Consider the following 23,344-nt stretch of genomic DNA (forward strand, 5'->3'; position numbering starts at 1 on the left):
GCCCCTGTTCTCTGGAATTCACTTCCCTCATTTATTTGCTCTTTTACGTCTCTGTTTTTTCAAAGCTTGTTTAAATACCTCCTTTTTAATACTTTTGCTCCTGCTAAAGGCTTTTGTTTTTGTGACGCGATGTTGGTCTGAAAACCCAGTGATCTCTCTACACAGACGCATTTTACATTATTCTGTGCCCTCCTAAAAAGAAGGCATGGCACAGCCGGCACTTGAACTCAGGTGTTGGGCTAGCAAGACTGCTGTGTCAACCAAGTGCAAGACAATCAACAATAGACTTTAATATATATTTTTTTTATTTGTTCATAGTAATCATTCCAGAAGGGTTCTAAGGCATCCAGGTGGACTTTTAAGGTTTTGGTCCAAACATGAGAGCAGTTTTGTGGCCACTGATTACTGACACAAACTGGGCATTATACCAAAATAACAACAAGCTTTAAAAATATGATGTTGCAACTAAATGGCCTCACCGAAACAATCAGAAATTGGCAAGCGAAGCAAAAATGCACTTATGAAATACAATGTACACGGATCAGCCATAACATTAAAACCGCCTCCTTGTTTCCACAATCACTGTCCATTTTATCAGCTCCACTTACCATATAGAAGCACTTTGTGGTTCTACAATTACTGACTGTAGTCCATCTGTTTCTTTACATATTTTTGTTAGCCCCCTTTCATGCTGTTCTTCAATGGTCAGGACTCTCCCAGGACCACCACAGAGCAGGTATTATTTAGGTGGTGGATCATTCTCAGCACTGCAGTGACACTGACATGGTGGTGGTGTGTTAGTGTGTGTTGTGCTGGTATGAGTGAATCAGACACAGCAGTGCTGCTGGAGTTTTTAAACACCTTATTGTCACTGCTGGACTGAGAATAGTCCACCAACCAAAAATTTATCCAGCCAACAGTGCCCCGTGGGCAGCGTCCTGTGACCACTGATGAATGTCTAGAAGATGACCAACTCAAACAGCAGCAATAGATGAGCGATCGTCTCTGACTTTAGGTCTACAAGGTGGACCAACTAGGTAGGAGTGTCTAATAGAGTGGACAGTGAATGGACACTGTTTAAAAACTCCATCAGCGTTGCTGTGTCTGATCCACTCATACCAGCACAACACACACTAACACACCACCACCATGTCAGTGTCACTGCAGTGCTGAGAATGATCCACCACCTAAATAATACCTGCTCTGTGGTGGTCCTGTGGGGGTCCTGACCATTGAAGAACAGGGTGAAAGCAGGTTAAAAAAGTATGCAGAGAAACAGATGGACTGCAGTCAGTAATTGTAGAACTACATAGTGCTTCTATATGGTAAGTGGAGCTAATAAAATGGACAGTGAGTGTAGAAACAAGGAGGTGGTTTTAATGTTATGGCTGATCAGTGTATAGTATATTAAAATATTAAAATATCAATAGTAAGAAATAAATTTTTACCATCAATGTCATATTATGCAAAGATTTATTGCACATTAGGATATTTCTGCACCACCATGCTGGAATGAATGCTATTTTGTGAAAACAATCCTGCATCGTTCTGACGTTTCTTCAGTCAAGCTTAGAATGAACACAGATACTCAGACCAGCCGGGTGTGAAATGAGCAATGCTCAAATCTATTTCATTTGTCAGGGTTCATTAACTTTTGCTCGCACATGCAGCTAGATGGAAGTGCCTGTAACATTTTGTAGTACTTGAGTGACACCTTGTGGTGAAGAGCTGAACTGCATTTTCATGTCTAGATACTGTTGATGGTAATTGTTTGCTGCCACAAATGCAAACTATTGTATCCTAAAGTGATTTGAGCAGAGGTGGAAAGTAACGAATTACATTTACTCGCGTTACTGTAATTGAGTAGTTTTTTGTGTACTTGTACTTTTTCAAGTAGATTTTACAACCTGTAATTTTACTTTTACTTGAGTATGTTTTGTATTAAGAATTGTAATTCGCTACATTTTAAATAACATTCGTTACTGAGTAAAAAAAATAAAGAAAACAATAAAAAACTCAACATCAAACCTGCGCAAACATGTAAAGCAGTGGTAGCTAAACTGTTAGGCTGTTTGATTCGGCATAAACAACTCTATGAATCGGTTCATTTGGTGAAGAGATTCAGATGTATAAACCAATCAGAGCTTCAGAATTCAGATTCTGGGCATAATTTCAATCTTTTTCTTCATTGGTTGTTGTATAAATGACAGTTTAGTGAACGCATCACCAATTTAAGCTTTTTACCGGGAAAGCCGAGAGAATAAATGATCTACAATAGTTTTCATTAGTTAGGTGGATAAAACAGTTGGGTATGGATTTATATATTTTGGAAACAAACAAGATGGTCTTATATAAAGTGGATTATACAACAGTTAGTTCCGACCTTACAATCTGATTGGTTAAGCGTTCTAACCGTGCTGATATTTGTGATAACAGCACGGCCTTTTCACACCACAACTGTATTACTCCGCTGACGCGTTGCCAGTAACGACAAGCTTCATGCACACAAACGCGCACGCAGGCGACACAGACTTTTTTCCGATCACGTTTTAAATCCGTTATCTGATATACAATCTAGCGCACTGTGTAGGGAACATAAATCAATTGTCTAATTCACTACAGTATTGCTTAATTATATCCCTAATGGAACAACACATGGATATAGATCAGGCAAGCAGATAAGTGGTTATGATTTTCTGCTGCTGCTGTGTGACTGATCTGGGTCGCGGTTCTGCTGTTTACGATACGCTTTCATTTTGCAATGATAGCAAAGCATTATGAAATATTGTGATTTTTTATGTTCATTTATATACGAGTGTTTATTTGAAGTAAAACGGACAGCATAAATGTGATTGTGTGATTCTTCTGGTTTGTTTTTGATTTTGATCATGTTCCTATGACGGTGTAAGACCCGTTATATTTTTTATAGGTGCAACCCTAACCGTCTAACAACCCCAAACACCCCCCCCCCCCCACCCCCCCCAGGTAAACACCCCCGACATTTAAATGAGTTACTTTTTACTTGAGTAGATTTTTAGACTAGTAATTTTACTTGTACTTAAGTAAAAAATCATCAGAGTAATAGTACTTTTACTTGAGTACAATATATTAGTACTCTTTCCACCTCTGGATTTGAGACACAGCCATAAGGTTACTTAATTTAGCTTAAGGCATTTTTAAGTGAAAGCGATTAAAGGTTGTGTTAAATTAAATTAAAATCAAAATGTATTTAGATTATTATTTATTTTACCTTATGTAACACCTACGTACATCACCCTATGTAAAACATGGATGTATAGGATTTTATATTATTATTATTATTACTACTACTACTATTATTATACACTTATATCATAGCAGCACAAGGAAAGATTGTTATATACATATACAAATATACACCGATCAGGAATAACTTTATGACCACCTTCCTAATATTGTGTTGGTCCCCCTTTTGCTGCCACATACGCAACAAACTGTGATGCACTGTGTATTCTGACACCTTTCTATCAGAACCAGCATTAACTTCTTCAGTAATTTGAGCTACAGTAGCTCGTCTGTTGGATCGGACCACATGGGCCAGCCTTCTCTCCCTACGTGCATCAATGAGACTTTTCATAGACGACCGTATACAGTTTTGAAGATGCTCTGACCCAGTCGTCTAGCCATCACAATTTGGCCCTTGTCAAACTCGCTCAAATCCTCACGCTCGTCCATTTTTCCTGCTTCTAACATCAACCTGCTTTTTCTTTTTCACGCTCGCCCATTTTTCCTGCTTCTAACTTTGAGGATAAAATGTTCACTTGCTGCCTAATATATCCCCCCCACTAACAAGTGCCGTGATGAAGAGAGAATCAGTGTTATTCACTTTACCTGCCAGTAGTCATAATGTTATGCCTGGTCGGTGTATATGTCTGTGGAAATTTATGCCCATTCAGTCAAAAGAACATTTGTATTCCTGGGCATTGATGCTGGTCAAGAAAGCCTCAACTGATGTTCCAGTTCATGCCAAAGCTGTTTTGAGGGGCTCAGGTCGTGGCTCTGCAAAGGCCACTGGAAATTCTGAGATTTTCTGAGCTTTTCCGATATGGATCAGTAGTTTTTTAGTTTGACTTACCTGAAACACCACCTTCATGCTATAACTGATGCTCTGTCCAGGATGTTGTCATGTCCTGTAAGTCAAGGTTTTTCAGACCCTGGGTCGTAACCCCTTAGGTGGCTCGTGAAAAAAATAATAATAATTGAATAAACACATTTTATTATGACAGAAACACAAAATGAATTTGTACGCGATTGCCCCCTTGTGGAGGCTTTACGTTACATACTGTAATTGACAATGTGGAGCAGATTGTACAGAGCAAAACAGAGAGAGAGTAAGATGCATTGCTTGTGTTTTCTGGGTCACATTAAAAATATGGACATAATGTGGGTCACTTGAAAAAAAGTAGGTTGCTTTCATATCACAGTAAGCCAGACCAAGTACAGCAGTAAATGAAGATGACTAAACAAATCATTCTTAGGTCAACATTATTTTATTAATTAAAGGCCATCCGTGATTTAAATCACACATTATAAAGTAAATATAAACATAAAAAATCATTCAAATCATTCATGTTGAGGTTTAGTATGTTGCCATTCCGTTAAAAGGAAGTACTTCCCCAGAGAGAAGCATGTTCTCTTTGGGCTGCTTGTGTCCCCCACGTTCCTGTAGAAAGTCCATGATTAATTCAGAATAAGAAATGCATCTGCTGGAGAGAAGCTCATGGGTGGGATGCCATTACCTCCCAAGTGAAAGCCCGTCTGTCTTGTTGACCTCCTGCCCTGCATTTGACCCACTAAAATTAGCTGCTACAGCTTCATCTGGTGAAAAGCTTCAGCCCTGGTTTCTGAGGGTACACAGCATCAATGTGACTCACTGTTTTTGTTGTTTTGCTATTCTATTTGAAAGCAGAGAACCAATCAGCGCAAAGCAGTAATCACAAAATACACCGATCAGCCATAACATTAAAACCATCTCCTGGTTTCTACACTTACAAAGCAGCCTTTTTAACCTGCTTTCACCCTGTTCTTCAATGGTCAGGACCCCCACATGACCACCACAGAGCAGGTATTATTTGGGTGGTGGATCATTCTCAGCACTGCAGTGACACTGACATGGTGGTGGTGTGTTAGTGTGTGTTGTGCTGGTATGAGTGAATGAGACACAGCAGCGCTGCTGGAATTTTAAAATACCGTGTCCACTCACTGTCCACTCTATTAGACACTGCTACCTAGTTGATTCACCATGTAGATGTAAAGTCAGAGACGATCGCTCATCTATTGCTGCTGTTTGAGTCGGTCATCTTCTAGACCTTCATCAGTGGTAACAGGACGCTGCCCACGGGGCGCTGTTGGCTGGATATTTTTGGTTGGTGGAATATTCTCAGTCCATCAGTGACAGTGAGTTGTTTTAAAACTCCATCAGCATTACTGTGTCTGATCCACTCATACCAGCACAACACACACTAACACACCACCACCATGTCAGTGTCACTGCAGTGCTGAGAATGATCCACCACCCAAATAATACCTGCTCTGTGGTGGTCCTGTGGGGGTCCTGACCATTGAAGAACAGGGTGAAAGCAGGTTAAAACAGTATGTAGAGAAACAGATGGACTACAGTCAGTAATTGTAGAACTACAAAGTGCTTCTATATGGTAAGTGGAGCTGATAAAATGGACAGTGAGTGTAGAAACAAGGAGGTGGTTTTAATGTTATGTTATGGTATCAGCGTATGTAGAATAGGTTTACCATGAAACGCACACTTCAGGCACACTTATGGATTGGTAATGAATTGAAAAATATAACTAACTGAACGTGACATTGAACTGAACAACCTTGTGTAAGCAGTGGTGTAAATAAAATGAGTCTATTTGTTGTAATTGTACTTTGAGAGCACAAAGCAAGGATAACTACATTTAAAAAGTTACCATAGAAAGGTAGAAATGTAAGGTGGCCTTAATAAACTTTATTTCTTGTTTGTGCTTTTTCTGTGACTCTCTGTGTCTCTGTTTCTTCCAGGAAGAAAATGTCCTGCTAGAACATTTTATGACGCTATTGATTTAACCACGCAGCTCACAGGCAGAGCTACTGAAATTTCTCCTATACACTAAAAAGTAACAGTATCATACCTCACTGTGTCCTGGTTTTTCATTTATTGAGGTTGATTTCTCTGCTCTGATTTTGGTAGTTTCTTACTATTTCTCCCTTTTCATGGTATGAAGTTGAGTTATGATTTAATGGTAACCTAAATTAATCACTTATATAACACATATAAGCATACACTGATCAGCCATAACATTAAAACCACCTCCTTGTTTCTACACTCACTGTCCATTTTATCAGCTCCACTTACCATATAGAAGCACTTTGTAGTTCAACAATTACTGACTGTAGTCCATCTATTTCTCTGCATGCTTTGTTAGCCCCCTCTCATGATGTTCTTTAATGGTCAGGACTCTCCCAGTACCACCACAGAGCAGGTATTATTTGGGTGGTGGATCATTCTCAGCACTGCAGTGACACTGACATGGTGGTGGTGTGTTAGTGTGTATTGTGCTGGTATGAGTGGATCAGACACAGTAATGCTGATGGAGTTTTTAAACACCTCACTGTTACTGCTGGACTGAGAATAGTCCACCAACCAAAAATATCCAGCCAACAGTGCCATGGGCAGTGTCCTGTGACCACTGATGAAGGTCTAGAAGATGACCAACTCAAACAGCAGCAATAGATGAGCGATCGTCTCTGACTTTACATCTACAAGATGGACCAACTAGGTAGGAGTGTCTAATAGAGTGGACAGTGAGTGGACACGGTATTTAAACACTCCATCAGCGCTGCTGTGTCTGATCCACCACCATGTCAGTGTCACTGCAGTGCTGAGAATGATCCACCACCCAAATAATACCTGCTCTGTGGGGGTCCTGTGGGGGTCCTGACCATTGAAGAACAGCATGAAAGCAGGTTAGCAAAGCAAGTGTGTAGAGAAATAGATGGACTACAGTCAGTAATTGTAGAACTACAAAGTGCTTCTATAAGGTAAGTGGAGCTGATTAAATGAACAGTGAGTGTAGAAACAAGGAGGTGGTTTTAATGGTATGGCTGATCGGTGTATACCAAATACATTTGTAATTGTCTAGCATAAGTGAACATCATTTTTAAGAGTCCTCCTCTTATCTAATAAAACACATTACTGGGTTGTACTGGCAGACCGCACAGTAATTCAGACACATTAACAGTTTGACCTGTAATGAATTAACTCATATATCAAAGTTCTCTCTTTTATAGCCGACACTCTACTAATTGGCATTTAACCTGAAATATCCCATCAAACTGTCTGTGGATGTGATTTAGTTACAAGCACAGTGTTGTGCTCATGCTTTTATGTAAATTCTGCCCAGCATTTACATTTATCTGTGATTTAAGCAGGACATCGGCTTTCTACTTCATTAAGGGCCAGAGATCGATCACGCTGAAAGGTAAATGTATGAAGGACACTTGCCAAAAATCTAGACAAATTAAAACTGGCCACATTACAGACAGCTTCATGTGTTGTACTAAAGCAAGGCAGGTTTCTCTATATAGCACATGTATATGCCAGGTAGTTTTAAAGGCTTTACAAATAAAAGTAATAAACAACAGATTTCAGACAAAAAATAATGAATACATAAAATATTTATTTAGAAAAGGTTCAGCCCAGTGGTCCCAGTCCCACCAGCCAGGTTAAGCACCTTACAGACACAATAAGCCAGTGCAGCCACAATGCAGCAACGACGACCTCTATTGTTCAGTCAAAGCACAACAGTAGTGCTTTTACATTTACATTTACATTTACATTTACATTTTCTGCATTTAGCAGACGCTCTTATCCAGAGCGACTTACAGTATACAGGGCAATACAGTTCCTATAAGCCAGAACATGATGTTTAACCATAAAAAGTTTGATATAATATGAATATTTGTATTTTTTATTTGTTTAATAACGTTAGATAATAATATTGATGTGTGTGTTTATAATATATTTATAATATAGTGATAGACTGGCACCTTGTTCCAGGTAAAATCTCTCTTTGTGCTTAATAATCAGTAGTACTGAACTACTGCTCCATTCAAACACCCACTGGGTTTCAGTCTATCAAAAACTATTGACTACTTGAGAGCCTGAGAGGTTTGCTTTATTATTTGGAGGTACATTTTATAGATTTTATGTTTCCCCACATCAATGTGTTTTCAATTGCATTTTCTATTCCATTTAAGATAGATAGATAGATAGATAGATAGATAGATAGATAGATAGATAGATAGATAGATAGATAGATAGATAGATAGATAGATAGATAGATAGATAGATAGACAGACAGACAGACAGACAGACAGATAGACAGACAGAGAGACAGACAGATAGATAGATAGTAACTAGATAGATAGTTACACAATCACACTTACTCACACACACACACACACACACAAACACACACACTTAGGGCAATTTATTTTTGCCTGACTGCATGTCTTTGGACTTGTGAGAGGAAACTGGAGCGCCTGGAGAAAACCAATGTGGACACAGGGAGAACACTGTCTGTCCAGACGGGGAAATTGAACCCAGGTCCTTCCTGCTGTGAGGTGACAGTGCTACCCACTGCACCACAATACCACCTTATTATTACTATAATTATTATTAATGTCCACTGAGCTAACAATTACTACTTATTAACTGTTGTTAATTAACTGTTGTTGCTAATAGTTAATAAGCTACAATAATATTATTATTATTATAAGTAGTAGAAGTTGTGGTATTCATTATTAGCTATACAAATAGTATTTTTTATATAGAATATTGGTAGACGTGGTCCCCATCCAAGCTTTCTTTCTTGTAAATGGCTGGACAATGAGTAATAGCTGTTTACATCTAAAAAGTCCAAAGATGTTGATTATTATTATTATTATTGTAAGTAGTAGTATTCATTATTAACTAAATATATATATATTTACATTTAATTATGCTAGTTGTTAGTTATTTATGTCATTTGTGTGTTTGTTTTTTGATTATTAATCAGTTTCTTGTAAATGGCTGGACAATTATAGTAATTATTGTTTTTTTTATTATATAAAAATATAAAACTAGAAGTTAATAATGATGATGATGATGACGATTATAAGTAGTAGAAGTAGTGGTATTAATTATTAGCTGTACAAATAGTATTTTTTACATTTAATAATGCAAGTTAATTATTAATTAAAAATGTATAATGATAATAATGATGATGATGATGATTATTATTATTATTAGTAGTAGTAGTAGTAGTAGAACTAAAGGTATTCTTAAATAGTATTTTTTTACATTTAATAATGCTAGTTGTTAGTTATTTATATAATTATTATGTGGTTGATTAATATTCAGTTACTTGTAAATGGCTGGACAAATCAAAAGCTAGAAGTTAATAATAATATTAATAATAATAATTATTGTGGGTTGTTGGTTGTTGATTAATCACTGATTTGGTAACATTTGGTAAGAGGATTTATTAGATGTTGGTGAGGTTTCATGTGCTGCCAATAGGTGCCTCCTGATTCCATTCAGCACCGAGTGAACAATAAAAACAAAAGCGTGAACAATTGGTTTCTCTTCCTCCTCCACCGAGATGAAGCTGTAGAATGGCAGCAGGTGGAGTTTCCCCTTTCTAATAGCCCTCTGTTCTCTACCCCTGCACCCCCTGCATCCCCCACCTTCTGAGAAAAGAAGCGAGAGAGAGAGAGAGAGAGAGAGAGAGAATGAGAGAGAGAGAGAGAGAGAGAGAGAGAGTATGGTGGTGTACATAGTTCTGTGTGGAGTTGGAGAGGAAGGGAAGGGAAGGGAAGCTCCAGGTTCCAGGAACTCAGGGAAGGAAAGTCAGCCGGACTGTTCCGTGTTTAGACGGGTAACACCGAGCAGTTAGGAGGTCCAACAGCAAAGTGGGAGAAACAGAAGGACCGAGTGGGAGAAACAAAGAAACCGAGTGGGAGAAAAGGAGGAAATAAAGCGGAGTTTAGTGCAGAACTGACTGATTGTGCGGGAGATCTGATCTGTTCGGAGCGGATAGAAAGTTGCGCTGCTGGTAAAACACGGACGGCTGGACTATGAGTTTTGTGGAGATCAAACCAGCAGATCGTTTCAGCTAAAATTTCGGGATTTTTTGTTGTTGTTCCGGTGTTTGTTTATTCGGGATTTCCTACTGAGAGACCATGCCTGCCAAAACCAAGTATAATCTAGTGGACGACGGGCATGATCTGCGGATTCCTCTGCACAACGAGGAGGCATTTCAGCATGGCATTAATTTCGAAGCGAAGGTTTGTGGTTTGTTTACCGACGTGGATCTGGAACATATGTGTGTTTAGGAGGCACTTAGTTCTGACCCGGGTTAAGTTTAGAAACTAGTGCCAGATCATGCTTGATTGTACCTGTTCAAAACAACAGCATACTGAAGTAATATAATCCTACCAGGTAGGGCTGGGCGGTATGACCAAAAATGTGTATCACGGTATTGTTTAAGATTCTGACGGTTTCACGGTATATCACGGTATGTATTACTTTTTTATATGTTTGTGGCTTATTTAACTGTCATACTGTCATTTTACTGTATATAATGAAGGTTTTGAGTACTATAAGCTTTGCTTGACCCCACAAAATGACCCAACATACACCGACCAGCCATAACATTAAAACCACCTCCTTGTTTCCGTATAGAAGCACTTTGTAGTTCTACAATTACTGACTGTAGTCCATCTGTTTCTCTGCATGCTTTGTTAGCCCCATTTCATGCTGTTCTTCAATGGTCAGGACCCCCACCTGACACGGTGGTGGTGTGTTAGTGTGTGTTGTGCTGGTATGAGTGGATCAGACACAGCAGCGCTGCTGGAGTTTTTAAATACCGTGTCCATTCACTGTCCACTCTATTAGACACTCCTACCTAGTTGGTCCATCTTGTAGATGTAAAGTCAGAGACGATCGCTCATCTATTGCTGCTGTTTGAGTTGGTCATCTTCTGGACCTTCATTAGTGGTCTGTTGGCTGGATGTTTTTGGTTGGTGGACTATTCTCAGTCCAGCAGTGACAGTGAGGTGTTTAAAAACTTCAGCAGAGCTGCTGTGTCTGATCCACTCATACCAGCACAACACACACTAACACACCACCACCATGCCAGTGTCATTATTTAGTCATGACCATTAAAGAACAGCATGAAAGGGGGCTAACAAAGCATGCAGAGAAACAGATGGACTACAGTCAGTAATTGTAGAACTACAAAGTGCTTCTACATGGTAAGTGGAGCTGATAAAATGGACAGTGGTTGTAGAAACCAGGAGGTGGTTTTAATGTTATTACTGATCGGTGTATATACAATGTTTTTATTAATATAATATTTAAGTATTATATAATTACCGTTAGCTCTTCCTTTAACAAATAAAACGATGTTTTCAGTGTCCCAGTCACCACTGATGAAGTGCACAGTTATACTGAGGTACGACTCCACTAATTGTACAACTTGATCATGCTTCCAGCTTGCTTCGGTGTTGTTGGTATAACGTAGTGCTGGGTGGTATGACGATACATTCAGTATACCGTCTTTGATTCCTCATACCGTATTGTTTTTTCAAAGACTGCCATACCGTAACATAGTTAATACAACATCTGTAGGTTTCAGTAGGCAGCAAATCATATAATATTGTTAGCCAGGTAGTGTTAGCATGACAGTGTTAACAGATGAGAAAGACTTCCTCGATATAGTGAAAAAAAAAAAACAGATGGAGGATAAAGAGAGGAAGACCAAATATGCATCGGAAGAACTTGCTAAACCAACGTTATAAGCAAACTGGAAGCGGAGATATATAAAGTCGTCCACTTTTCTACAACAGACCAGTGGTCAAGTTGTACAATGGAGTTTGCAAACGTGGTTTTATTTGTTAAAGGGAGAGCGAAGGGTAAATGTACAATTCTTAAATAATAAACAAACAATAAAAATTGTATTTATTGCAACTGTTTCACTCGTCCTGATGCCAAGCAAAGCTTATAGCACTCAAAACCTTCATTATATACATGGTGAAATGAAAATGTTTTATATTCTATGTACTTATGACAGCAGAATAAGCCACAGACATACACCGATAAGGCATAACATTATGACCACCTTCCTAATATCGTGTTGGTCCCTTTTTTGCTGCCCCATATGCAACAACCTGTGATGCACTGTGTATCCTGACACCTTTCTATCAGAACCAGCATTAACTTCTTCAGCAATCTGAGCTACAGGAGCTCGTCTGTTGGATCGGACCACATGGGCCAGCCTTCGCTCCCCATGTGCATCAATGAGCCTTGGCCGCCCATGACCCTGCCGCCGGTTTACCACTGTTCCCTACTTTTTGATGGATACTGAACACTGCAGACCGGGAACACCCCACAAGAGCTACAGTTTTGGAGATGCTCCGACCCAGTCGTCTAGCCATCACAATCTGGCCCTTGTCAAACTCACGCAAATCCTCACGCTCACCCATTTTTCCTGCTTCTAACACGTTAAGTTTGAGGATAAAATGTTCACTTGCTGCCTAATATGTCCCACCCACTAACAGGTGCCGTGATGAAGAGGTAATCAGTGGTATTCAATTCATCTGTCAATGGTCATAATGTTATGCCTGGTCGGTGTATAAAAAGTGCCAGTCATTCAAAAAAATAAACAATAAAACATATCGTGATATACCGTGAAACTGTCAGAAACTGTGATACACATACATGCGACAAACCGTACATGATGTAGTATTTCAATGTGTGTCGGAACAAAAGAAGCTTCTAAACTGCCGACACAGCTCATTTCTTTGCTGTTTTTGTTTATTTTTTTCTCCATATCGAGAAAACCTAATGCTACCTGGTTAACAAATGAGCTGTATCTAAGCCGCTCAGGTGGTGCAGCGGTAAAACACACGCTGAACACCAGAGCTGGGATATCAAATACATCGTATCAAATCTCAGCTCTGCCTGCCGGCTGAACAACGATTGGCCTGTTGTTCAGATAGAGGGATGTGATATAAAAAAAAAAGCTGGATAGGGACTCTCTCATAACTAATGCAATTACGACCTTTGCTGGCTGATTGATGGCGCCTGAACAGAGACGGGAAACGAGTGCTGTCAGGGTGTGTCTCTCCGTACACAGAGCTAATCCGCATTGCACTCGTCAAAGTGTAGGTGAGAAAATGCATACGGCATGCTGCCCACGTGTCGGAGGGGGCGTGGGTTAGCTTCGTTGTCCTCAATCAGAGTGGGGATTGGCATTGGTGGAGAGGAAGCATGACGCAATCGGGCAATTGGACGCGCTAAAAGGGAGAAAATGCGTAAACAAGACAAAAAAAAAAAAAACATATACAGTGTATCACAAAAGTGAGTACACCCCTCACATTTCTGCAAATATTTTATTATATCTTAACACTATAGAAATAAAACTTGGATATAACTTAGAGTAGTCAGTGTACAGCTTGTATAGCAGTGTAGATTTACTGTCTTCGGAAAATAACTCAACACACAGCCATTAATGTCTAAATAGCTGGCAACATAAGTGAGTACACCCCACAGTGTACATGTCCAAATTGTGCCCAAAGTGTCAACCACCATTATTATCCAGCACTGCCTTAACCCTCCTGGGCATGGAATTCACCAGAGCTGCACAGGTTGCTACTGGAATCCTCTTCCACTCCTCCATGATGACATCACGGAGCTGGTGGATGTTAGACACCTTGAACTCCTCCACCTTCCACTTGAGGATGCCCCACAGGTGCTCAATTGGGTTTAGTCCATCACCTTTACCTTCAGCTTCCTCAGCAAGGCAGTTGTCATCTTGGAGGTTGTGTTTGGGGTCGTTATCCTGTTGGAAAACTGCCATGAGGCCCAGTTTTCGAAGGGAGGGGATCATGCTCTGTTTCAGAATGTCACAGTACATGTTGGAATTCATGTTTCCCTCAATGAACTGCAGCTCCCCAGTGCCAGCAACACTCATGCAGCCCAAGACCATGATGCTACCACCACCATGCTTGACTGTAGGCAAGATACAGTTGTCTTGGTACTTCTCACTTATGTTGCCAGCTATTTAGACATTAATGGCTGTGTGTTGAGTTATTTTCAGAAGACAGTAAATCTACAGTGCTATACAAGCTGTACACTGACTACTCTAAGTTATATCCAAGTTTCATGTCTATAGTGTTGTCCCATGAAAAGATATAATGAAATACTTGCAGAAATGTGAGGGGTGTACTCACTTTTGTGATACACTGTATATATATATATATTTATTTATATATATATATATATATATATATATATATATATATATATATATAAATAACAAGTGCGCTGTATCTAATCTGCTTGGCGCTCCATAGCACTTTTAGCGGTGAATAATACTATATGATTTGCTGCCTACTGGAACCTACAGCTGTTGTATTAACTATGCTACGGTATGGCGGTACATGAAAAATCCATACAGTATGAGGAATCAAAGCCGGTATACCTGGTATACCGAATGTACCGTCATACCACCCAGCTCTATGCCAGATTATGTTTAATTGTACCTGTTCAAAAAAACAGCATACTGGAGTAATCTAATCCTACCAGGGTTACTTCTTGTTAAACGTCATATAAACTGCACCTGGTTTATGTTTACATATTAAAAAGTGAACCATTTAACAAGTTTATTTTATTTTCGGTAATTTATTACATTTATAAATCTTTGTTTTTGTGTTTTGTGATCAGTACATTGGCAGTCTGGACGTGGCGCGACCCAACAGCCGTGTGGAAATTGTAGCTGCTATGAGACGCATCCGGGTGAGTTTCATCCCTTACTGTTCATTTCCTGCTGCGTGGATGTAGCGCCAGTGCTAAAAGTGCCATTCGTTTCCCATTCATTTATTTTTACAATCCACTTTATCCTGGTCAGGGTTGCAGTGAGTCTGTTTCCAGGATAACGTAACACTCACTTGCTCACTCGCCTACTCGCTCACAGATAATCACAAAATATTACAAAGTCATTTAGGCGACTGTGATGTTGGGAGTTTTGTATATTGGTTTGTGCCCCCTGTTGTTTTTTGTCTAGTCATTTTAAATTGCAACGCTGCTCTCAAGGATGGACACATGTCAAGGATATATAGAACAAACAGAATGCACCTGACTACAGTGTATGATGCCACAGCAAAGGGTCTAAATACTTTTGTGAATAAGAGATTTTAGGCTTTGATTTTTAATTCGTTTTTCATTGATGGGTGAAAATGGCAGTCATATTCATCCAAAATCCAATTCACAATGCGGGAAATGATGCAAAACATCAAGGGGCCTGAATACTCTCTGAATCCACTGTATATACACCGATCAGCCATAACATTAAAACCACCTCCTTGTTTCTACACTCACTGTCCATTTCATCAGCTCCACTTACCATATAAAAGCACTTTGTAGTTCTACAATTTTCTGCATGCTTTGTTAGCCCCCTTTCATGCTGTCCTTCAATGGTCAGGACCACCACAGGATAGGTATTATTTAGGTGGAGGGTCATTCTCAGCCCTGCAGTGGCACTGACGTGGTGGTGGTGTGTTAGTGTGTGTTGTGCTGGTATGAGTGGTAAGAGTTTCTAAACACCCCACTGTCACTGCTGGACTGAGTAGCTGAAAAGTCCACTAACTAAAAATATCCAGCCAACAGCGCCCCGTGAGCAGCGTCCTGTGACCACTGATGAAGGTCTAGAAGATGACCAACTCAAACAGCAGCAATAGATGAGCGATCGTCTCTGACTTTACATCTACAAGGTGGACCAACTAGGTAGGAGTGTCTAATAGAGTGGACAGTGAGTGGACACGGTATTTAAAAACTCCAGCAGCGCTGCTGTGTCTGATTCACTCATACCAGCACAACACACACTAACACACCACCACCATGTCAGTGTCACTGCAGTGCTGAGAATGATCCACCACCTAAATAATACCTGCTCTGTGGTGGTCCTGTGGGGGTCCTGACCATTGAAGAACAGGGTGAAAGCAGGTTAAAAAGGTATGTAGAGAAACAGATGGACTACAGTCAGTAATTGTAGAACTACAAAGTGCTCCTATATGGTAAGTGGAGCTGATAAAATGGACAGTGAGTGTAGAAACAAGGACGTGGTTTAAATGTTGATTTTGGATCAGATTATCTTCGGCTATAAAAGCTTATTTGAGCTAAGATTTACGTATTTAAATGCTTAATTTTTACACTGTTTTCTACTACAGTGTATATTTCACATGTACATGAAAGTATTTAAAGTCATTCATCCCGTGTAGAACTGATTTGATTCCAAGCAATACGGGAGGAGCTCTGAGTAGAACCGCTGCTCCTTCGCACGGAGAGGAGCCAGTTGAGGTGGTTCGGGCATCTGATAAGGATGCTTCCTGGACGCCTCCCTTTTGAGGTATACCAGGCACGGCCAACTGGGAGGAGGCCCCGGGGTCGACCCAGGACCCGCTGGACAGGATTACATCTCCCAGCTGGTAGAAGCGGCAGGGGAGAGAGATGCCTGGGACTGTTTGCTTGCACTGTTGCCACCGCGACCCTGAATGGATAAGCGGAACAGATGATGATGAGTTATTCAGCTTATTATTTAATTATTCTTCTAGTGATCTCGTTCTGCAGAAGTGATCAAATACTCAGTGGAAATAGGATGACAGATTTACCAAAACAATCTAAAAATAACCCTAGATGCCAGATAAATCACGATCTATTAGGGCTAAGTGTGTTAAGATTGATTTTGATGATGGCATCTCCCAGTTTTAGTTCTCGGCTTTTACTGTGCTGCATTTTCCATTTATCCTACACACATTTGTTTGGAGAGGGATTCAGTCCAAAAATAGGGATGCAAGCCAATAATCCAATAGTGAGTTTACATTTATATGTAAAATGATCTGCAGGCGTATTGAAAACTCACATCAGTACAGCATAAGAAACACAAAAACTCTGAAATCTGAAGGCAGCTCTGTTTGAATATAAATTCCTTTTTAGCTATTTTTGTTAGAATCAAGGCTGTAATCACAATATACACTGGGGGGTTGCTTATGCTCAAAATACCCTCTCCCCCGTTTCCCATAGATGTGCCCCCCCCTCTCCCCTTATTGTTCAATTCACGTCGACGGCCTTGTTTAGAATTGATTTCTTGTTTCTCAGTCCTGCAGATTTTAGCTTTCTATTAAATCAAGACAATGCAAAAAAGTGTTGTTGTTGTTGTTGGATGCTTTTACACTGAGGCAGTGATACACACAGAGAGCACCACGATCAAATTTATTTGACAGTTTGGAGCCCAGGCAGCCTCCTGTGCAGTGACACCAACTAAATTTAAGTAGCTCAAAAAACTCACCGTAACTCTGTGTGTCTTTGTGTGTTATTTTTATTCTTGGTTCTTGTTCTCCTGCACCGATCAGGCATGACATTATGACCACCTTCCTAATATTGTGTTGGTCCCCCTTTTGACACCTTTCTATCAGAACCAGCATTAACTTCTTCAGCAGTTTGAGCTACAGTAGCTCGTCTGTTGGATCGGACCACACGGGCCAGCCTTCGCTCCCCACGTGCATCAATGAGCCTTGGCCGCCCATGACCCTGTCTCCGGTTTACCACTGTTCCATCCTTGGACCACTTTTGATAGATACTGACCACTGCAGACCGGGAACAACCCACATGTTCTGCAGTTTTGGAGATGCTCTGACCCAGTTGTCTAGCCATCACAGTTTGACCCTTGTCAAACTCACTCAAATCCTCATGCTCGCCCATTTTTCCTGCTTCTAAGACATCAGCTTTGAGGATAAAATGTTCACTTGCTGCCTAATATATCCCACCCACTAACAGGTGCCGTGATGAAGAGATAATCAGTGTTATTCACTTCACCTGTCGGAGGTCATAATGTTATGTCTGGTCGGTATATATGTGCATGGATGCAGAGATCTAGAACCAAAATTTGGTACCTTTTTAAGAACTTAGCAGTGTGATATCGTGGTTAGTTGAAAATTAAAAGTAAATGTTACCTTTTCAGGGACGATCTTGACAACAAATGAGATATTTCAGAGATCTGACCTTGTATGTATTTGCATTTATCTTGGTGTATGTTCTGTGATAAGGGTTTATCAGAGCTGTGACGTTGATTTGGTGTTCAGCCTTTTACATCACAATTATTCATGTGGCAAAGACCTTTGTTCTGAGTAGTGATGCATTTATTGGATATAGATGATATGAAGTATTAGCCATAACATTAAAACCACCTCCTTGTTTCTACACACACTGTCCATTTTATCAGCTCCACTTACCATATAGAAGCACTTTGTAGTTCTACAATTACTGACTGTAGTCTGTCTGTTTCTCTACATGCTTTGTTAGTCCTCTTTCATGCTGTTCTTCAATGGTCAGGACTCTCCCAGGACCACCACAGAGCAGGTATTATTTGGGTGGTGGATCATTCTCAGCACTGCAGTGACACTGACATGGTGGTGGTGTGTTAGTGTGTGTTGTGCTGGTATGAGTGGATCAGACACAGCAATGCTGATGGAGTTTTTAAACACCTCACTGTTACTGCTGGACTGAGAATAGTCCACCAGCACCATGTCAGTGCCACTTCAGTGCTGAGAATGATCCACCACCTAAATAATACCTTCTCTGTGGGGGTCCTGACCATTGAAGAACAGGGTTAAAAGTATGCAGGTTAAAAGTATGTAGAGAAACAGATGGACTACAGTCAGTAATTGTAGAACTACAAAGTGTTTCTATATGGTAAGTGGAGCTGATAAAATGGACAGTGAGTGTAGAAACAAGGAGGTGGTTTTAATGTTATGGCTGATCAGTGTATGTATATATAAAGAACATCTCTAATCTAGAGCACTTTACTGTCTGCAGTTAGGTTATACAGTGAAGCCTGAAATTATTCATACCCCTGGCAAATTTTGACTTAAAGTTACTTTTATTCAACCAGCAATTTTTTTTTTTACCAGAAATGACACAGGTGTCTTCCAGAAGATAATAAGACGATGTACAAGAGGCATCATTATGGAAAAAAATATTTCCCAGCTTTTATTTACATTTGAACAAAAAGTGGCATGTCCAAAATTATTCATACCCTTTGCAAACTGTCACAGTCTATGGGAAAATCCAAAGTTCTATACCATTCCAAATAGTCCAAGCTGTTCTAAAGCATCCTAATTACCCTGATTCATTGGGAACAGCTGTTTTAATCAACTCAACAGGTGAAAAACAGCAACTCTCTGCAGTTGGTTTGTGGACAGTCATGGCTAAGACAAAGGAGCTCACTAAGGACCTGCGGCTGTGCATTGTGGCAGCTCACAAGTCAGGAAAGGGCTATAAGGCCATATCTAAATGTTTTCAAGTTCCAGTGGCTACAGTGCAAAGTATTATTAAAAAATACAAGACATTCCGCACTGTGGAAAATCTCAGAGGACGTGGTCGGAAGCCAAAAGTGACACCTGTGCTGGCCAGGAGGATAGTGAGAGAGGTGAAAAAGAATCCAAGGATCACCACCAAGGCCATCCTGGTGAATCTGGGCTCTGCTGGTGGCAACGTCTCAAGGCAGACAGTCCAACGGACACTGCACACTGCTGGGTTCCACGGACGCAGACCAAGGAGGACGCCACTTCTCCAGAAAAGGCACACAAAAGCTCGCTTGGCCTTTGCAAATGCTCATCTGGACAAAGAAGAAGACTTCTGGTCTTCTGTTTTATGGTCAGATGAAACAAAAATTGAATTGTTTGGCCACAATGATGTATCCTTCATTTGGCGTAAAAAAGGAGAAGCCTTCAACCCTAAGAACACCATCCCCACTGTCAAACATGGTGGTGGGAACCTAATGATTTGGGGGTGTTTTTCAGCCAATGGACCAGGGAACCTAATCACAGTAAACGGCATCATGAAAAAAGATCAATACATCAAGATTCTCAACAACAACATCAGGCAGTCTGCAGAGAAACTTGGCCTTGGGCACCAGTGAACATTTCAGCACGACAACGACCCAAAACACACAGCAAAAGTGGTGAAGAAATGGTTAGCGGACAAAAACATTAACATTTTGCAGTGGCCCAGCCAGAGTCCTGACTTGAATCCAATTGAGAATATGTGGAGGGAGCTAAAGATCAGGGTGATGGCAAGGAGACCCTCCAACCTGAAAGAGTTGGAGCTCATCGCTAAAGATGAATGGGCAAAAATACCAGTGGAGACATGCAAAAAGCTGGTCAGCAATTATAGGAAGCGTTTGATTGCTGTAATAGCCAATAAAGGCTTTTCTATTCATTATTGAGAAGGGTATGAATAATTTTGGACATGCCACTTTTTGTTCAAATGTAAATAAAAGCTGAGAAATATTTTTTTCCATAATGATGCCTCTTGTACATCGTGTTATTATCTTCTGGGAGACGCCTGTGTCATTTCCGGTCCAAAAAAAAAATTGCTGGTTGAATAAAAGTAACTTTAAGTCAAAATTTGCCAGGGGTATGAATAATTTCGGGCTTCACTGTATAATCTGACAGTGATACCACTGTTACAGAACCAAGTTTTCATTAGTTCACCATAGACGACACGAGTATTAAATAGAAAATCTAAAGAGTAACACACGAAGGTGCTAAAACAGCACATTTCGTCATGTGTTCCCCTCTCAGCAGTCACTTGTAACTTTAATTAAATGCCTCTACGGTAAAATATTGCCATGTAAGGGAATGAGGTGCCTTTTTCTGTTCTAGTTTCCCTCGCAGTAGCACATACTGGTTGCAAATGATCACGTTAACCTTTTCAGTATGGAAGACCCCCCGCTATGTGGTAGCCGCTGGAGCCACGCCAGCCATTTACAACATGCACATTTAAAGCAGGACAAAGTTCAGATTCATTTCACATAAAGAGGACCTATTATTCTAGAACCTAAAATACGTTTCCCAGACAGAACGTACTTGATCACTGACGGCTCACTCGATAAGATAAAACGGTTCAGTGGTTATAAATCTGCTTTCCACTTGTAAGCTGAGATGATCATACAGAGTTTTGGGTCTTGGGATGAGAGAAGTACCGACTTGGCACTCAAGTATCAGTATCAAAATCCCATCTGAGCTCCAAGTTTGTAGTTACCTTCTCTTTAAGTCTCTTTGAACGCTTGCAAAGAAATTGTAAACTTTAGGTATTCAATCATATGTAAACAAGTTTAACAGTATACTTAGTAATATTATTTACACATAATATGTTTACAAGTAATGATTTGTGCTTAATGGCCTTTTTACTTTTCTTGTGTTTAATTACCAAGGCATAATGTTTAAAGGTTATACAACAAATTAAAATTAAAAATATGTAGGAAGAGTCTAAAAATTAAAAGTTTAAAAAAATTAATAGGGACAGTTGTAGCCTAGTGGTTAAGTGGTCCAGTGGTTATTACTACTGGACTAGTAATTGAAAGGTCACTGGTTCATGCCCCACCACTGCCAGGTTGCCACTGTTGGGCCTTTGTGCAATGCCCTTAACTCTCAATTACTTAGATAATACACACGGACTAGGCATAACATTAAAACCACCTCCTTGTTTCTACACTCACTACATGTTATCAGCTCCACTTACCATATAGAAGCACAATCTACATGCTCTGTTAGCTCTCTTTCATGCTGTTCTTCAATGGTCAGGACCCCCACAGGACCACCACAGAGCAGGTATTATTTAGGTGGTGGATCATTCTCAGCACTGCAGTGACACTAACATGGTGGTGGTGTGTTAGTGTGTGTTGTGCTGGTATGAGTGGATCAGACACAGCAGCGCTGATGGAGTTTTTAAATACCGTGTCCACTCACTGTCCACTCTATTAGACACTCCTACCTAGTTGGTCCACCTTGTAGATGTAAGGTCAGAGACGATCCATCTATTGCTGCTGTTTGAGTCGGTCATCTTTTAGACATTCATCAGTGGTCACAGGACGCTGCCCACGGGGCGCTGTTGGCTGGATATATTTTTGGTTGGTGGACTATTCTCAGTCCAGCAGTGACAGTGAGGTGTTTAAAAACTCCAGCAGCGCTGCTGCGTTTTATCCACTCATACCAGTGTCACTGCAGTGCTGAGAATGATCCACCACCCAAATAATACCTGCTCTGTGGTGGTCCTGGGAGAGTCCTGACCATAGAAGAACAGCATGAAAGGGGGCTAACAAAGCATGCAGAAAAAGAGTTGGATTACAGCCAGTAATTGTAGAACTACAAAGTGCTTCTATATGGTAAGTGGAGCTGATAAAATGGACAGTGAGTGTAGAAACAAGGAGGTGGTTTTAATGTTATGCCAAAGTACTGTAAGTTGCTTTGGATTAAAGCATCTGCTAAATGCTGAAAATGTAAATTTGATTAAAATTCTTCTGTTTCATTAGCAGTATAAGCAGGCAGTAGAAGCTGAGAAACACAAACAGTGATCATACATAATTAAATATTTGACATTACAGCCTTGAGGCCCTGCAGATGTCTCTGTGTTGGACACAGTGTGTTCAGAGCCTAGTGGGAAACTAAACCATCCTGAGGAAGAAATGGGGGCTATTTTAATCACACTGCTTTGCCTTTTGTCACACGTTTGCTTTATTCAATGTATTTAATGAATATGTGGTTTATTAAATGCACACCTATTAAATTTTTTATATGTGACTTCAGTAGGTACAAGTACAATATATATAATCATTTAAAGTAACCGTTTCATATCATTTATATTTAAAGTATTCTACAAATGATTTTTAGGTTGTGAGTATGACTGACCACATTCTGGGACTGTGCCATTTATTTTAGAAAGAATTTATTAATTGGCACAAAATGCAGACAGCTTCTTTATTTTAGTGTCATTCTCAGTTGGGTCTTTATTTTTTGTGTTTACATAAGTGTTTATCTGGATTTTTATTTACTGCGTAGTTTCCTTTTGACTGATTGGACGCAAATTTGCACACACTTTGAAATCTGGTCGAAAGCCTTCCCAAAGGAGTGGTGGCTGTTGTAGCTGCAAAAAAGAAACAATTTCCATATGAATGCACATGGTTTAGGAAGGGAATGTCCAGCAAGCTTGTGGTCAGTAGTACACATATGTTGTACAGAAGCACAAACATGTATAGAGTAATATGACGAGTCCAAGTCCTACTGGTCTTAAACAGACGAAACAAAGCTTTAAAGATGATACCAGCATTTATGTACAAATGAAAAAATAAAGAGCAAATTAACTTATTAACACTTAACTTATTAAGACATGGAACTTCAACAAAACAGGGGCAGCATGGTGGCTAAG

General features: G+C 40.0%; 1 protein-coding gene across 2 annotated transcripts in view; it reads left to right on the plus strand.

Moving 5' to 3' along the window:
* Positions 1-9,835: 9,835 nt before the first annotated feature.
* The window catches only part of nos1apa (nitric oxide synthase 1 (neuronal) adaptor protein a), a 165,949-nt gene continuing 152,440 nt past the window's right edge, over positions 9,836-23,344 (plus strand). For both annotated transcript variants that reach the window (XM_062997073.1, XM_062997074.1), the window contains exons 1-2: positions 9,836-10,365; positions 14,807-14,878. In XM_062997073.1, coding sequence (XP_062853143.1) covers positions 10,261-10,365; positions 14,807-14,878 — 177 coding nt within the window. In that variant the 5' untranslated portion in view covers positions 9,836-10,260. The remainder of the gene's footprint in view (positions 10,366-14,806; positions 14,879-23,344) is intronic.

This window comes from Trichomycterus rosablanca, chromosome 6 (genome assembly GCF_030014385.1).
Source record: "Trichomycterus rosablanca isolate fTriRos1 chromosome 6, fTriRos1.hap1, whole genome shotgun sequence".
Lineage (NCBI taxonomy): Eukaryota > Metazoa > Chordata > Actinopteri > Siluriformes > Trichomycteridae > Trichomycterus > Trichomycterus rosablanca.